This window comes from Mobula hypostoma, chromosome 25 (assembly GCF_963921235.1).
Source record: "Mobula hypostoma chromosome 25, sMobHyp1.1, whole genome shotgun sequence".
Classification (NCBI taxonomy): Eukaryota; Metazoa; Chordata; class Chondrichthyes; order Myliobatiformes; family Myliobatidae; genus Mobula; species Mobula hypostoma.
Window position 1 is genome coordinate 44959071 of NC_086121.1, and position 18825 is coordinate 44977895.

At 45.2% G+C, this 18825-nt stretch overlaps 1 protein-coding gene across 4 annotated transcripts in view; it reads right to left on the reverse strand.

Annotated features, from left to right (window-relative positions):
- The window catches only part of hspg2 (heparan sulfate proteoglycan 2), a 546546-nt gene that overhangs the window by 90599 nt on the left and 437122 nt on the right, over positions 1-18825 (reverse strand). For all 4 annotated transcript variants that reach the window (XM_063033469.1, XM_063033470.1, XM_063033468.1 and 1 more), the window contains 5 exons: positions 15463-15644; positions 12725-12920; positions 9013-9192; positions 7324-7584; positions 2046-2208 (listed from right to left, as the gene is read on the reverse strand). In XM_063033469.1, coding sequence (XP_062889539.1) covers positions 2046-2208; positions 7324-7584; positions 9013-9192; positions 12725-12920; positions 15463-15644 — 982 coding nt within the window. The remainder of the gene's footprint in view (positions 1-2045; positions 2209-7323; positions 7585-9012; positions 9193-12724; positions 12921-15462; positions 15645-18825) is intronic.

Consider the following 18825-nt stretch of genomic DNA (forward strand, 5'->3'; position numbering starts at 1 on the left):
TTGAAAAGGAGTGGAAGCAGATTCAACAAGGACCTTCAAGAGGCATTTGAACACATTCCCATTAGAGTCAGAGTCAGAGTCATAAAAAAAACTACAGCACAGAAATAAGCCCTTTGGCCCATCTAGTTAGTGCTGAACAATTTAAACTGCCTGCACCCACCAACCTGCACTAGGACCATACCCCTACCATCCATGTACCTATCCAAACATCTCTTAAACATTGAAATCGAGCTCGCACTTGTCCTGGTAGCTTGTTCCACACTCTCACGACCCTTTGAATGAAGAAATTTCCCCTCATGTGTCCCTTAAACATTTCACCTTTCACCTTTAAACCATGACATCTGGTCGTAGTCCCACCCAACCTCCGTGGAAAAAGCATGCTTGCTATGCACCCTATCCATACCCCTCATCGTTTGCTATACCTCGATCAAATCTCCTCTCAATCTTCTATGTTCCAAGGACAAAGTCCTAACCTTATTCAATCTTTCCATATAACTCAGGTCCTCCAGACCTAGCAACATCCTTGTGAATTTTCTCAGTACTCTTTCACTTTTACTTACATCTTTTCTGTAGGTAGGTGACCAAAGCTACACACAATGCTCCAAATTAGGCCTCACCAACATCTATTCCTCCCTCCTGAATGCTGTGTTGCTCGGGCACCTCAAAACATTGCAATCTCTGTCGAGAGGAAGCAAATGGGGAAGAGTTCCAGGGATTTAGATAGGAGGGGGACCCAGTGAAGGGAAATAGCAACGTATTTGCCAGTCAAGACCAGCTGTGACTTTAAAGCAGATTGACTGCTACAGATGCCTGCATCTGCTGCCCCTGAACTTTGAGGAGACGGGGACTGTAGGTTTCAGAACTGTTGCCAGAGGAGACTTGGCAATCTGCTGCAGTGCATTCTGCAGATGGTTCACATTGTTGTGATAGTAAACGAGGGAATAAACATTTAAGATGAAGGATTGGATATCAATGCTCTACTATTGCTCTTGATGGAGATGAATCGTGGTCGTTATTCAAACAACACTCATTCAGACTTGAGCCCTCCAAGTGGTTAAGTCACTCAGTGAAGGGGTTTCCGGCCTCACCGCCTCTTGAAGTCACATATTCATTAAATTTCTGAGAATTTAGTGATGCATAATACATAAGAATGTACAAATTGCACAGATGTGTCTTATAGATACCATATGGTGAATACTGATGTTTTACAAGCTGAGAAACTTTGTAACACAAGCTGCTTAGGTAATTGAGCAAAGAATGAAGCCTTTAGGCACATGATCTGCGCTCAGTATGTGTAGGAGCTTGTCTAATAATAATTCTATGCAGCACCTAGGAATTTTTTCTGATATTACCTGCTTATGAAACATGAGGTGTTTTTGATGGGGCCATTTGTTAATTTGTCTTGCCAGCACTGAACAAAAGACACAGACTAATATTCACTGTTTTATATAAAACAGTGGAATATGGTCAAATACTTCAGTGCACTTTGTTGTAACCATGGCAAAAATTGCACTTTAATTCAAGCACTTACCTGTTTAGAAACAACAAAATTCTTATTTTTTTACAGTATAGCTGCAGCTCAATAAAAAGCAACTGTGTATTCACATTGTATTAAATAGATAATTGCTTCTGAAGGTGTGACGAAGGACATTTAGCTTACTTACACGAACACATCCTCCCTTAACACACCCACGCACAGTCTCTTCACACACTCACGTGCACACATCACCCTCTTCTCCCACACACACTTGCACAATCCCTTTCACACACCCATCACCCTTCACACACCCACACGCCCCCTTGAACAGAAACATTGTGGTCTCTAATTGGTTCAATGATTCCAAAGTTTTTGATTCACAATTTTATTCCAAGTATTAGTCACACAACTAAATATTTCTTTGTTGGACCTTTAGTTACTGTTCAACTGTTTTAATAATTCACTTGGTATTAAGCTGCTGTTTGATGTATGAGGCTCTCTTTAAAAGATAACCCCTGTCCCTGTGCCAACCTGAGTACCTGATTGTTGAAAATAACAGTCATCCTACCTCAAAACTCCTTTTGTGATTTTGTGATTTGGTGGCAGGCGACCTCCCTCCTTCAACCACTCGACCTTGGGTGCTGGGTGACCAATAACGGAGCAGGTGAATTCCACAGTACCACCGACGTTTTTCACCTCAATCTGTGGGGATACTCGTGCAGCCGGGGGAGCTGGTGTCGTAAACAGCACAGGAAAGAAGAGAAAATCAGTCTCTGGCCACTGTGACGTAGTGGTGTCTGAATGTAGAATGATGAATAGAGTGGCTGCTGAGAACCCCTCTCTCTAAAAGATCACCAGCAAGCCTGTGAGGACAGTTTCCTGAAGGTAGGTACCGGCAGAGCATCCACACGTCAGAAATGTAACCTCTTACTACAGTCTATTAGACAGCACAGTGGTGCAGCTGGTAGATCCAGTGGCTCAGTGCCAGCTCTGACTCGCAGAGTGTACTCTCACACCTGTGACTAGGCTGATTTCCCTGGAAAACTCTAACTTTCTTCTTCTTCCCAAAAACATGCAGGTCGTTAGTTAATTTAAACACTATAATTTGCCTGTGAAGGTGCGTGGCAGAATCTGAAGGGGTGTGTGGTAAGAATAAAGAAGGATTAGTGTGAAGTTGGCGTAAATGGTTGTGAGATGGCTTGAATGCACACAATGGGCTGAAGCACCTATTGTTGCTGTTTGCTCTTGGGACCGTGGGAACACCTAGTCTCTGGGCTAGTCTGACCTCATCCCATGTCTGTTCCGTGTATGTCAGCTTGGAGAATCCTTAGCAACAATCAACACGCACAAAATGCTGGAGAAACTCAGCAGGTCGGGCAACATCTATGGGGGAAGTGAACAGTCAATCTTTTTGGGATGAGACTCTTCATTGGGAAGCACAAAATGCGTTTTGATCCAGGTAGCCAACATCTGAAGTCTCATAGAACATAGAACAGTACAGCACAGGCATAGGCTCTTTGGCTCAATGTCTACATCCTTCCATTTTCCTCAAATTCTTGTGTCTATCTAAACATCTCTTAGAAGTCTCTAATGTTTCTGCCTCTACCACCATCCCAGCCAGTGCTTCCAGGCAGCGACCACTCTGTAAAAAATTTACCCCTCACATCTCCTTTGAAATTACCCCCACCCTGCCTTAAATGCATACCCTCTGATTTTAGGCATGTCAACCCTTGGAACAAACACCTTCTGTCTATTCTATTTATTCCTCTCATAATCTTATAAACCTCTATCAGAACTCCCCTCAGCTTCTGCCACTCCAGAGAAAAAAACCCAAGTTTGTCCAACCCCTCATTATAGCACATGCCCTCTCATCCAGGCAACATTCTGGTAAACCTCTTCTGCACCCTTCCACAGCCTCAACATACTTCCGATAATGGGGTGACCACAAACGTATGCAATTCTCCACATGTGGTCCAAATGGAGTTTTATAACTGCAACATATTTGTAATTTGTAATCCAGGGAGCGGGAAGCACAGAATGAAATATCGCTATGATGATTGTAAGTTCTAGTATCAATTGTTTGGCGACAATAAAGTATAAAGTATAACTTCCTGACATTTGATCTCTAATTGGTTCAATGATTCTAAAGCTTTTGATCCACAATTTTAGGGAGCTATGAACTTGGACCCCAAAATCCCTCTGCTCATCCACACTGTTAAGGGTCTTGTCCTAAACAATGTATTGTCGCTTTGCATTTGCCCTACCAAGGTGCAACACTTCACATTTGTCTGGATTAAACTCCATCTGTCATTTCTCAGCCCATATCTGCAAGTGATCTATATTGCGCTAAATTCTTTGCCAGTCTTCTACGCTATCCACAACTCCACCAATCTTGGTATCATTTGCAAACCTGCTAACCCATCCATCTACATTTACATCCACCTCATTTATACACGTCACAAACAGCAGAGGTCCAAGCACAGATCCTGCTAATCAGACATCCGGCTAGAATAAGTCCATTTGAACACTACCCTCTGTCTTCAATGGACAAGCCAGTTCCGAATCTAAATGGCTAAATCACCATGGATCTTAAGGACCTTACATCTTCAAGATCAGCATCTCCTGAGGGACTTTGTCAAACACATTAATAAAATCCATGTAAACAACATGCACATCTCTACCTTGACCAATCACCCTCATCAAAAAACTCAATCAAGTTAGTCAGACATGACTTGTCCTGCACAAAGCCAAGCTGACTCTCCCTAATTAAGCCAGGGCTTTCCAAATGCTCATAAATTCTATCCCTAAGAATTCTGTCCAGTAACTTCCCTACTACTGACATGAGACTCACTGGTCTAAAGTTTCCAGGATCATCCCTGGTTCTCTTTTCGAACACTGGAACAACATTAGCTACTCGCCAGTCCTCCGAGACCTTGCCTGTGGCTAGAGAGGACACAGAGATATTTGTCAAGCCCCCAACAATCTCTTCACTAGCCACTCTCAATAACCTGAGGCATATCCCATCAAGTCCTGGGGACTAATGCCCTTTAAGAGACCCAACACCACCACCTTCTTTACCTCAAAATTCCCGAGCATATCAATAAGCTCAGAACCGACCTCCCTATCCTTCACGTCCTTCTTAGTAAATATTGATGTAAAGTACTCATTAAAGATCTCACCCACATCCTCTGCACCCAAGCAAATACTCCTTCTCTATCCTTGAGTGGTCTTACCCTCTCCCTATGCTCTTGATGTACAGTACCCTCTTGGGATTCTCTTTAACTCTACTTGCCAAGGACTTTTTTATGGCGTCTGCTAGCTTTCCTTATTCCCTTCCTGAGTTCTTTGCTGGCTTCTTTACAATCCTTGGGGGCTCTGTTTGATCTTAGCTTTACATAATTTTCCTTTTTCTTCTTGACTAAATTCATCACCACTCTTGACATCAGAGGTTTTCTTACCCTGCCATCCTTGTCCTTCCTTCTTATTGGAACATACCTGCTCTGAACTCTGTGCAGTTGGTCTTAGATGTGGACTTAACCAAAAACAGCTGTTCTCAACTAATTCTATCTAGTTCCTGCCAAATGCTCTGGTAACCTGCCCTGGTCCATTTAATATTTACCCTGATCTATAGCTATTTTAAAACTTGAGTTGTGGTTACTGTTCACCCACTGAAAGATTGGTCACCTGTCTGAGCTCATTCCCCAACATCAGATCCAGTAGAAGCTCCTCTTCTTGTTGGACTATAATTCGAGGCCGGAGCTTCGGACGATGGCCCCTAAAGGTGACTCCTCTGTTTGCATCTTCATAAACAGCTCTATTTCTATCTTTAGTACTTCTTTTTTCCTTTTCAGGGTTCTTTTGAAGACCCTGACCTGGAGTTGCATGCTGACTTTGGTTCTTTGCGGGAATGGGACCTGCTCTCAGGGCCTCACAACTGGCCACTTTTTGATATGCCAAGGATGCAGCCTAGAAGACTAGCACGCCTTCAGCGTGCCAGATTTTCATGGCTCTGGAGGCGGGCGGATTTGAGGTCAGTGCCGCCACAGAAAACTGGTGTATCATATGATATGGCAGATCATAAGCAGCGATCTTTGGGCACAGAGCTTGGAAAAGGCGACGCAACAGACTTTTAACATCATAAATCGGTGAGTTGTTTTGTTACATCTCCCCTCTCACTGTGAAATGGGGACACCTCTTTTCCCCTTATTCAGGAGAGTGAGAGCCTGTGGCATGTCGAATTACCAGGTGAACGAGTAGTCTTTGGGGTACTGCAAGTCTGTGTCTTCACTGATGCTTTGCAGCAGGCTCGAGTGCTTGGTGGGGGGTGCCAATACTTTTTTTGCTGGTGGTGGTGGGGGGGGGGGATGGTTGTTTGCTGCTGCTTATGCATGGTAGAGGGGAGCTGGGGTTCTAACATTTAACTGTCATTCATTCTTGGGGCACTCCTCTGTTTTCGTGGATGTTTGTGAAGAAAAAGAATTTCAGGATGTATATTGTATACATTTCTCTAACATTAAATTGAACCTACCTATTACATATTGATTTAAGAAGCCATCCTGAAAATACCTAACACATTCTGCTCCATCAAAACTCTTTGCTCTCAGAAGGTCCCAGTTTATATGGGAGAAGTTAAAGTCCCATCAGTGCTTGCATCTGTTCCACGTTTGAGTTCTACCCATATAGTCTCAGTGACGGAGTCCTCCATTATGTCTCCTCTGAATGCAGCTGTAACACTGTCCTTGATTAGTACTGCAACTCCATTACTTCTACTTCCCTCTCTATCATTTCTAAAACATCGAAACCCTGAGACATTCAGCACCCATTCCTGTCCCTCTCTCAATTAAGTCTCTGTAATGGTCACAACATGATAGTTCCATGTACCGAGTCCATCGCCTTTACCCATAATACCCCTAGCATTAAATTACACACACTTCAAACTACCCATCGTATCATATCTATTACTTTGCTCCTGCCTGTTTTTTCATTACTGGCCCTGACATCTATCTTCCTCTTCATCCCTCCATTTTTCACCTGGTGCTCTGGTTCCCATCCCTGTCAAACTAGTATAAACCCTCTGACACCTTATCAACGATGTCTGTACATTAATGAGAATGTAGGTAAAAGGTCTGTAACTCACTTGTACAGCTGGCAGGCCTTTCAAATGCTTCCACTGGCCGTGCCTATGACTGGGTCCCAGTACAGAGCAGGTGAGGGAAGCAATCCTTTACACCTCCTTTAATATGTTGAGTAATGTGGCCCCATACATAAACTCTGAGTGTAACCAAAACACTTCACGTCTCACAGAACCACCGAGTGTCTGAGCAAACGCATTGGTTTTCCCAGCCTTTCCCGTTGCATGAGCACTCAAACATGAATGACAATGTAGTAATCTTCAGCGTTCTGCAAATGCTGGGCATTTCAATATGTAGACACCCTCATTTTCTGTTCCTTTCTGTGCTTTCCACTACATCTCATTAACAACCAAATTGCTAACAGGAACAATCTCTTGTTGGCTAAGTTGCACATGAAAGTTCTCATGTCCAGTTGATATGTTTACCCATTAGCTATCTTTGATTACTTTGACACAAGTCCAAAAACCAAATGAAGATAACATTTGAGAATGTTGAATCCAAGAATCCAAACAGTGATGGAATGCATCATGCTGCACACAGTACATTCAGCCAGTTCCATTGGTGATAGCTCTTGGGCAGACCCATTTCCCCTCTTCATTTCCCACAGTATGTTTCCCCCTCTGTCATTTACCTACTTCCCATTTGAAAGTGACGGCAATGGAAAAGAAGATAAGATTTTGTAGAAAAGTGAAAGGATTAAGAGGTTGTACTCACATCTCACATTTACTGTTGCAACCGCATCACTTTCACCAACTCTGTTCTTCACCAGACACCGGTACTTGCCCGAGTCAGACACCACGGCGAGGTTAATCTGCAGGATTCCATTGCCTTTGATAGCCCGGTTAGGTAAGGTTCCATTTACTTTAGACCATTCATATGTGATTGGTGGGGTTCCTTGGGAAAGGCAGTGCAACCGGATAATCTCACCCACACGAACGGTGACAGTCTCGACATCAAAGGTGGCATACGGTGTTGCTAAGGAACAGGATAAATCAGTGAGGATACATTTAACATCTATTGTTATTTTGACCCTATGTATCTCAAAGCAATGGTTAATTTAGGATTGAGATGAGCATGATCAATTTCACCAAATAGAATCAAGTTGCCTTTACAACACACACAAAATGCTGCAGGAATGCAGCCAGGTAGGTTTTGGGCCAAACCCCTTCCCCCTGTTTATTTCCTTCCACAGATGCTGCCTGACCTACTAAGTACCTCAAGCATGTGTGTGTGTGTGTGTGTGTGTGTGTGTGTGTGTTGCTCAAGATTTTCAGCATCAGCAGAATCTCGTGTCTCCAAGTTGCTCCTTCTATAGTTTGAAACCAGTAAAGAACTTGAGCCAAATTGTTGACAGTTCCTTTCTCCCACAGGAGCCACCCAACCTGTTCACTTCCTCTAGCACATTGTTTGTTGCTTAAAACCAGCAAAGATTACTGACAATCTCCTGTGGCATGTCCTGTTACCTCATTTCCCACAGTCACTGAGAATGCCTTTCCAGAGCAACCAGCCTCATGCTGTAACTAAGATGGACAAAGAGGGTTAAATAAGTGGGTCACTGGGTAGTGTGGCTCGATGGGACAGAAAGGTCTGTTATGCAATGTATCTCCAAATTAAAATGAACTTTGACTTTGCATTACCAAGGCCACCTGGGGAGGTCTACCTGTCTTCAAAATCTTCTGCAGAGCGTCAGTGTTCACTTTAAGATTGCAGCATAAGGAAAATGTGCAAACTCCACAAAGTCTGCACCAGAGAACGGGATTGAACCTGGGTCACTGGAGTGGTGAGGTAGCAGCTCTATGACAGGTCCTCTCCAGGTTGTGAAATGCAACAGAAAACAGAGTTCCCAGGTTGCAGAAAATGCCTGCAGTCCCAGCAAATCCACCCCACTGATGATCCAAGCATTTGTTCATATGCACCGATTGTACAAAGATTGTTAGTCTGTAGTTAGAGAGGATCTTCAAAATTATTTTCTGAACTAGAATTGCAGCAACACATCAAACGCACTATATTATCAGTAAAATGGCTTTTCTCCATTCCCTGCTCACCCAGTTACTTCCAGAACTTCTCACCTTCATGCAATTCTAGCTGTTTACACAGTGCAGTTGACAGATTTAATATTTGCACACCTACCAAAAAATCTGGAACTTCTCATTTTCAAAGAGTGCTTAAAACATTCTAGCAAGGCTGTAAATGCTGGGAAAACTGCTGGAAATACTCACGTAGCTAGGCAGCAACTATTGAGAGAAAAAGAAAATTAACAATCCAGTCTGATGACCTTTCATCAGCTCTGGTGAAAGATTATCAACCCAACACATTAACCTTGTTTTTTTCCCACAGATGGTGCCTAATCTGCTGCGTGTTTGCAGTGTTTGTTGGTTGTGTTCCAGTTGGGAGTGGACTTACTTTCGACATCCAGCATTATGAAGAGCTCATTGAATCCAGCAGAATTGGAGGCATTGCAGATGTACTGGCCAGAGTCCTGCAGTCCTACGTGAGGAATAACCAATGCTCCATCAACAATCTTGTGTTGCCATGGCAATGGGGCCCGCAGTTTAGACCACTGAATAATTGGAGTGGGATAACCTAGAGACCAGAGGGAAAATCAAGGGTTAATTCAAACAAAGTGTCACATTTGAATTTTTTCCCCTTTTGTTCAGACCAGGCCTAGGCATTTAATACTAGATAGCTATACCCTTATCAATTCTGAGAGCTGTTTCTTTTTACAGAGGTTTTAAGTTAAAAACTAGTGTGAATCTCACTGGAAACATCAGGTAGCTAGAAAGTACAATTCCCAAAGTTGCCTCATTTACAAAATTTACTCAGACTAAAAGAATTGAAGGATATTAATCTGAGAGGGGAATGTCACAAGTCAGATTAAAGAATAAGTCAGAAAAGGGCCATGAAGCGGCTACAAACTCACTTCTCTGATAAAGAGGAAGAAACAGTAAAGGAAAAATCTTATACATATTCTGTTAAATTAATGTAGGAATGTAATCACTAAATGGTGGTGAAAGGAAGGGATACAGGGATTCTCGTGATTCCCACCCTGTAGTATAAATTCCCAATATATTTTAGCACTCCTGCAGTGGTGTAAACAAGTTTTGTACCCTGCTCAACCCTTCCGGTGGCTTTTGAGAGTAACTATGGACCCATTCTGTATTCTACCAACTAATATCCCAGGTAGTTGAAATACCACCATGTCAATTCTGGAATGTGTTCTTCTGTTGATCATCACCTCAAATTAGTTACATCGTAACTAATTGTCGGCTGTCTGCCGATTTTGACGATAACAACTGTGCTTGTGCAGCTCGTCTGATGTGTGTTTGGAGGTGACTGTAGAGGCCAATTCGTAAACGGCATAGGTGTTCACAGTGGGGACAAGGGAGTTGTCCTGATTCCATTGGCAAGGCCATTGCTGCTGCTTTTCTCTTCTGTCGGGCGGCGTCCAGCTCTGCGTGACGCCCATCTTCTAAGTTGCTGTAAGCAAGTTTAACCAAGGTGTGCCAGCCAGTTCTGTTGTGTACCCTATGGTCCAGATACCAGGGAGCAAGCCCGCTATAAGCAATGCTGGCTTTCACAGCCTTTTTACCTCTTACGAGGTCCATTATGTTTTTCTGCTCCCCTGTGATCACTGGCCATAGAGCAGCTGCTTAGAGAATCAGGAGTCCTCCATGTGTTAAACATGTCCGTTCCAACCAAGCTGTGCTTTCAGGAGCACGGCTTCAATACTGGTAGCCTTTGCCCTGTTAAGGTCTTCCAGCTTTGTGATACGGTCATTCCAGCAGATACCTATAACGGATCTCAGGCTGAGCATGTGAATCGCTCCAGCAATTTGAGTTGCCTTTTGTATATGGTCCACATTATACAACCGTACGGGAGGCTGGTGAGGACAACAGCCTTGTACAGGTTGATCTTAGTGGACATCTGGACATTGTGCTGGCTTAGCACATCGCAGGCAGCCCAGGCGCTGACTAGACTTGCAAATCCTGTTCATTTCCTTATCCAGGGAATCATCACTGGAGCTGACACTGCCGAGGTGTTTAATTTCCTTTACTACCCTCAGCGTGTGCCTTCGATGGTGATGGAAGGTGGCACAGCAGCGGATCCAGAAGCAGACTGAAATAAGGCCTCTGTTTTGTGTAGACTGATGGTGAGGACAAACTGACACGTGTGGGCCATTAGAGTGCAGCCGTCCACATAGAGTGCTTCCAGGATGACTCTTTTAACTGTCCTGGATTTGGATGCAGATCAAATGATGATCCATCAAGTCTGTGCTCTCAGGACACCCCATGTTTAACACCCCCGACTGCATGGTTGAGTGTGCATGGGAAAAAGAGGTTGAATAGCACGAGGGCAGCACAGACCCTTGCCTCGTGCCATATGATACAGCATAGAAGTGGGATCAATAGTGTTGAAATCAGCAAAGTCAGGCCTCCAACCAAAAAAGAAAGCTGATCGGGATTGGTTTGACGAAAATGAAGAGAATATCACCAGGATTCTGGAAGAGAAGGAAAAGGCATTTCTTGTATGGCAGAAGGACTTTTCTTCAATCCTGAAACATAATCACTTCAATCATCTTCAGAAGCAAGCACAGGCTGCAGTACGCAGAATGTGAACTGAATGGTGAGAGAGAAAGGCAGAGGAAATCCAGTACTACACTGATTAAAAAAAACTTTAAAGATTAAAACAATCTATGGGCCACACAAGTTGCACCACACCCCTTCTGTAAGCAGATGGCAGAGTCCATTCTCAGAGAGAAGAAGGATGCTTGTGGACAGGTAAAGAGTGCATTTCAGCAACTTGTTCAACAGGTTCTCTACCACAGACCAGGCTGCACTCGATCCAACCCCCCAGAAACTCTCTGCCAACAACCTCAATCTCCCTTCTACTGTGGCTGAGGTCAAATAAACCAATGCCCACTTAAATTCTGGAAAAGCCTCTGGAAGGGATCTTTAAATCAATGGGTCAGTTGCACTACAGACCCTACATGACATTCTGAAAAACATCTGGGAAGTAGAGAAACAACATAACCAATGAACTCAGAGACACTTTGATCATAACTCTTTTCAAGAACAAAAGCAGCAAAGCTGACTGTGATAACTATCGTGGTATCTTGCTGCTGTCGATCACCGGGAAGGTCCTAGCCCACATCATTCTCAACCGTCAAATCACCATCATATCAGAGAAGAAAATGCCTGAGACGCAATGTGAGTTCCACCCTGGAAAAAGCACCATTGATATGATACTCGCCGTCCGTCAGGTTCAAGAAAAATGTATCCAGCAGAACCTGGATCAGTGTCTTCAACGGGATGCCCATGAAAATTCATCACTCTTGCTCGCCTCTTTGACGATGATATGACTGACCTTGTTCTCTCAAATGGGGAGGCCTCAGAGCTGTTCAATAACTAATTACTGTTTCCTTAATTACCATTTTATGAAAGTAGACATTTTTTAAAGCACTAGAAGTTTGCAAGATTACGATTTTTTCAAAGAATCCAAGCAAAGTGTTCAAAATATTAGAGACAGACTCAAATTAGGAAAATGGAAATACAAAGGCAAAATAAACGGAGATTTCCCTGTCCAAAGGAGACGAGGAATTGGAACAATGGTTTAATGAAGCAAAGATATTCGTTGCATTTCTGACATGACTGCAAAAGATGTGTTTAAGGTAAGTGAACTAGGCTGACCCTTGAAATAGCAGCTAACATCTTGGAACCAATATCCTTTGCTTATTCCAATAATATCCTAATTTAATGTTGTAGTAAGAAGCAGAGAAACCCAGTCTGGATACACAGTGAAATTAAACATTGCCCTTACAACAGGAGTGTTTTATGTTTTCCTTTAAGTTTTGCATTGTTGTAGCAGTTTATTCTTGCAAATCATTTTAAGCTTTTCTATTGAGATGCACAAGACTTGCCTTGAGTGAAGTTTAACCCTTCAACGTAACTGAATGAAATATTCATCTCATGAAGGGTGAGCCTGCTGACATTCCAGACTCATTCTTGGACAGATTCACAATAACCTACGAGATCTAAGTAGGCTAGATAAGGAGGAAGCATTCAATAATATCCTAAGCTTTATGATCAACACCAGACATTGTCAATGTCATACACACCAGTAGCTGAACAACGCAGGGTAGCGGTCTGGCCTGCTGTGGTGGTTATTGAAGGTTCCTCTGCGGTAACCTGAGGAGCTTGAGGTGTGGAGGCTGAACGCTCGACTATGACCTCCACCTGTGCTTCTGCTTTTCCAAACATATTCGTGGACCTGCAGGAGTAGATTCCAGAATCCTGCAGCCGGGCAGAAGAAATCTGAAATGGGAAATTCAGTAACTGGGATTAAATAGGCACGAATGTTGTAGTTCCACGAGTCGTAAATCATTGAAAAATTAAGTAGCACACATTGAGTGCCTACTGTTGATCACTCATGGCAGTGGCCTGAGTGATCCTAGGGTAATGGACAATAATTAAGGCAAGGTAGCGGTGAAGTTTATTGGATCAGTGAGAGGTGTCCTTATTTTTACATAATAGAGATTCTGGCTGTTGAAGGGAACAAGCTTTCCCTGTGGTGTAGGATGAGAAGCTGGGCTGACGTACTGCATTTCTGGGCTACTCTGCTGCCCCCAGTGCTAGGATAGTGAAACTCCAGTAATTTCCACTGTCAACATGATCTTTCATATTTAGTGGAAGAAATCGATATATAAATATGATTACAATTTAACAGTAAGAAAAAAAGCAATTATAAGGTCAAAATTGTCTAAATGTATATAATCAAAAGATATTTTAAACTGGGATTTAAAATGACATTTATTTCTTTGTGTTCTTTGCAAGGGATAACGGCTTTTCTTGCTGAAGTTATGCACATACCTTTGGAAATATCAGAGACCACAGATGGTGGAATCTGAAGAAAATAAACATGTCACAACAAACATTTCTGGTCGAGACCCTGCATCAGGACTGAGACTGTAGAGGGAACACTCTCAGTAGCAGTGTCACTACTCTAAATATCAAACAAACCTTTCCCTTCACAGATGCTGCAGAAGCCAACGAACTCCAGAGGTATGTTTTCATGCACATATTTCTGCCTGAGCATCCTCTCTGTTTATGCTGTGTAATTGTGCAACAAGTGTGATGCAAACACAGCCTGGATCTGTTGTAGATCATTAGGCAGCAAAAGGAAGATCCTTCAGAGGATTCTAAGGTAATACTGCCCAGAGTTCATAGATTCCCAACATCACAGAAATGGTTACAAATCAGAGAAATTAACCTGCTAAAACAGGGAATTGTGGTGTTTATTTCATCAGCCTGGTGTGATTCTGTACCTCAGGGTGCAACTGGACTTGCTGATTTATAAGAAAACACTGTGCAAGATTAATAACATTGTGCCCGTAATTGAGGCTCTACAAAACCAGGAGTGATCTGCAGAGAGTATATGATGTTTGTGCAAAAGGTAATGGACATCTGTCTTGCATCAGCACAATCTTGCTCATTTCATCCAACTCCCAACTTTACAAAATAAAGTAGCTCTTTGAACCTGTACATAATTATATGCTCTAAGTGCACAATAACTTTAATTAACCCAGTGAGAGTACACTAAGCTAAATCATTATTCACAAGCATCTTGCTCATACTGATCATAGTTTTGCTCTGTGAGGACAAGATACAGCTGTAAATGGCCTGCATCTGTTTATGGTGCTTACGTCAGGGGGAACCAAATGCGATATTTGTACAATTATTGACAAAATGAAACTGGGTGGGAAAATGAGTTGTAAGGGGGATGCAAAGAGGTTTCAGGGTGATTGGGACAAGCTGAGACAGTGGACAACTTTACAACTGATGCAGAACTAATGTTGATTACTGTGAAGTTGTTCACTTTGATCGGAAGAAAACAAACAGTCTGAGTTACTTAAATGATATACGAAGTCTCCGGGCACCTCTGTACACCAGTCACTGACAGCAAACATATGCAGATACAGCAGACAGTAAATAAGGCAGGATGTATGTTGGATTTCCTTGCAAGGGATTCTGAGCACAGAAGCAAGGAAGTCATAAACAGTTATACAGGACCTTGGCGAGACCACACTGGGAACATTGTAAAATGACCTGGAATCCTCACTAAAGAAAGGGTGTGCGACAATGGTTCGCCAGACTCACTGCTGGAATTCAGATTAGGACTCAGTACTCAAAGACAAAAGTGTGCTTTATTTGTCACACGTACATCAAAACATACAGCAGAATGCGTCGTTTGCACCAAAACAAATTAGCGAGAATTGTGCTGGGCATCCCGCGAGTGTCGCCATGCCAACAGAGCACGCTCACAACTTACTATCACTAATCATACTTCCTTTGGGAAGGTGGGAGGATATCTGAGCACCAGAGGAAACCGTCATGGTCACGGGAAGAAGGTACAAAGTCCTTGCAGACAGCAGCAGGAATCAAACTCCAATCTTATAGCTGTCGCGATAAAGCGATGAAACATACAAAACTCTATTTGACAGTGGTTTATTACTTTGATATTGGTTTATTGTTTTCACATGTACCAAGGTACAGTGAAAAGCTTGTCTTGCATACTGTTCATACAGATCAGATCATCACACAGTGCACCGAGTGAGGATAAGGTAAAACACTAATAATGCAGAATAAAGTGCAAGTGGATGCAGGGAAAATGTTTCCCCCAAGCTCAAATTTGTCAGAGACGATGTTGGAAGAAGTGGAAATGAGAATTAAGAATCGTAACTAAAATTAGAAAATAGCAGAAACACTCAGCAAGTCAGGCAGCATCTGTGGAGAGAGAACAGAGATAATGCTGCAGGTTAAAGATCACTGTCAGTATTAAGGGTCAATGTTTACTCACTGTCAGGATGGGATCGCCTTCCTTTAGCACCTGTCTCCCCAAGTTGTTCCTTGTCCTGCCATTAACCCGATGCCAGCTTATTGTAGGACGAGGCTCTCCCATACCTACACATTCCAGTGTGATGGAATTACCCACACCTAGCCGGACTGGACCTTGGGGAGAGATGGACACAGTGGGAAACCCTGGAAGGAAGGAAAATTCCACTGATGAAACAGACACCAATAAGCATAGACAACTTTGTATAGTGCAGGAGGACTGTGCCACATCCCACTCAGACTTCAGATAGATCAATACATGAGAGTCAATTCATCCTACTGGCAGCTTACAGAAAATATCTATAACTTCAAGGCAAAATTACACCAGTACTCATTGCAAAATAAATGTCCCATTACTCTAAACAGAAGCTTCAGCATTGACAAGGCAGCAGATGGCTGAACACGCCAGGGAGAGGACAGATTTTCATATTACACAGACAAAAGAGATTCTGCAGAAATCTTGAGCAACACACAGAAAACAGGCACCATGGTGGGGTAGTGGTTAGCGTGACCCGACTACAGCTTGGGGCGTTCCGGTCCGGAATTGAGAGTTCAAATCCGGTGTCACTCCGCACATCCTGCCCGTGGAATGTGTGGGTTTTTCCCCCCGGTCACCCAGATACCACCCGCCTCTCCACAGTCCAAAGTCGTACCAGGTAGGTTCACCGATTGTTGTAAATTGTCCTGTGATTAGGCAATGGTTAATCGGGTTTGTCAGGGGTGTCATGGTGGCATCGTTTGAAGGTCAGGAAGGACCGACTCCATGTGTACTGCTAAATAAATACACAATGCTGGGGGAATTCAGTAGGTCAGGCTATCGGGGGGGGGGGGTCGAACAGTCAATGTTTTGGGACAAGACCCTTCTCTCGGGATTGGAAAGGAAGGGGGCAGAAGCCAGAATAAGGTGGGAGGAATGGGGGGGGCAGAGTGTACAAGCTGGCAGGTGAGGGGGCAGGTGGGTATGTGGGGGGAGATGTTGTGAGAAGCTGGCAGGTGAGGGGGCAGGTGGGTGGGAGAGGGGGGATGTTGTGAGAAACTGGCAGGTGACGGGGTAGGTGGGTGGGAGAGGGGGAAGTTGTGAGAAGCTGGCAGGTGAGGGGGCAGGTGGGTGGGAGAGGGGGAAGTTGTGAGAAGCTGGCAGGTGAGGGGGCAGGTGGGTATGTGGGGGGAGATGTTGTGAGAAGCTGGCAGGTGAGGGGGTAGGTGGGTGGGAGAGGGGGGATGTTGTGAGAAGCTGGCAGCTGACGGGGTAGGTGGGTGGGAGAGGGGAAAGTTGTGAGAAGCTGGCAGGTAAGGGGGCAGGTGGATGGGAGAGGGGGAAGTTGTGAGAAGCTGGCAGGTGAGGGGGCAGGTGGGTGGGAGAGGGGGGATGTTGTGAGAAACTGGCAAGTGACGGGGTAGGGGGGTGGGAGAGGGGGGAAGTTGTGAGAAGCTGGCAGGTGACAGGGTAGGTGGGTGGGAGGGGGGGAAGTTGTGAGAAGCTGGCAGGTGACGGGGTAGGTGGGTGGGAGAGGGGGGAAGTTGTGAGAAGCTGGCAGGTGAGGGGGCAGGTGGGTGGGAGAGGGGGGAAGTTGTGAGAAGCTGGCAGGTGAGGGGGCAGGTGGGTGGGAGAGGGGGGAAGTTGTGAGAAGCTGGCAGGTGAGGGGGCAGGTGGGTGGGAGAGGGGGGAAGTTGTGAGAAGCTGGCAGGTGAGGGGGCAGGTGGGTGGGAGAGGGGGGATGTTGTGAGAAACTGGCAAGTGACGGGGTAGGTGGGTGGGAGAGGGGGGAAGTTGTGAGAAGCTGGCAGGTGACGGGGTAGGTGGGTGGGAGAGGGGGGATGTGAGAAGTTGGCAGGTGACGGGGTAGGTGAGTGGGAGAGGGGGAAGTTGTGAGAAGCTGGCAGGTGAGGGGGCAGGTGGGTGGGAGAGGGGGGATGTTGTGAGAAGCTGGCAGGTGACAGGGTAGGTGGGTGGGAGAGGGGGGATGTTGTGAGAAGCTGGCAGGTGACGGGGTAGGTGAGTGGGAGAGGGGGAAGTTGTGAGAAGCTGGCAGGTGAGGGGGCAGGTGGGTGGGAGAGGGGGGAAGTTGTGAGAAGCTGGCAGGTGAGGGGGCAGGTGGGTGGGAGAGGGGGGAAGTTGTGAGAAGCTGGCAGGTGAGGGGGCAGGTGGGTGGGAGAGGGGGGATGTTGTGAGAAACTGGCAAGTGACGGGGTAGGTGGGTGGGAGAGGGGGGAAGTTGTGAGAAGATGGCAGGTGACGGGGTAGGTGAGTGGGAGAGGGGGGATGTTGTGAGAAGCTGGCAGGTGAGGGGGCAGGTGGGTGGGAGAGGGGGGATGTTGTGAGAAGCTGGCAGGTGACGGGGTAGGTGAGTGGGAGAGGGGGAAGTTGTGAGAAGCTGGCAGATGGGGGGGATGTTGTGAGAAGCTGGCAGGTGACAGGGTAGGTGGGTGGGAGAGGGGGGAAGTTGTGAGAAGCTGGCAGGTGACGGAGTAGGTGGGTGGGAGAGGGGGGAAGTTGTGAGAAGCTGGCAGGTGACGGAGTAGGTGGGTGGGAGAGGGGGGAAGTTGTGAGAAGCTGGCAGGTGAGGGGGCAGGTGGGTGTGTGGGGGGAGATGTTGTGAGAAGCTGGCAGGTGACGGGGTAGGTGAGTGGGAGAGGGGGAAGTTGTGAGAAGCTGGCAGGTGAGGGGGCAGGTGGGTGGGAGAGGGGGAGCTGGCAGGTGAGGGGGTGGGAGAGAGGGGATGTTGTGAGAAGCTGGCAGGTGGGTGGGTGGGGGAGAGGGAGCTGGCAGGTGACAGGCAGTAGAGGTAGGGGTATATTATACATATTTCAAATTTGCAGGATGCCCCAAATACCACAGGACTAATACACTACTCTCTGCAGCCGGGTATGGAAAAGACCCCTGATAATATGTACAATGTGGTTGCAAACACCAGAATGAGATAAATAACTAATGTAGTTAAACTTTACTTGGGTTTCAAGCCGGGTACAGGTATCAATTATTATCGACGTTTCAATGACAAACTCTGCCATCTTCTTCATATATCATCATATACGCTGGGAAAGCACATGATCCTCTTTTTCAACTAATGTCGTTATTTTAGTGGGAATGAGTGGGGATAAGTGTGGTTGGACCCAGGTGGGAGGGCAAACCCTTACCCTCTCAAGGAGCCTGGGGTCCTTTACTTTGAACTGAGACAGTAGACAGCTCCTTAGCTTTGCATCTTATTGAAAAAGAGGCCCCAGAGAGCAGCAGCCTGTCAGTACAGCAATACAATGACATCCACAACTACTGACAAGAGCTAGAGAAAACTACACATCAGCCTAAGCTCACACTAAAACTAGAAAG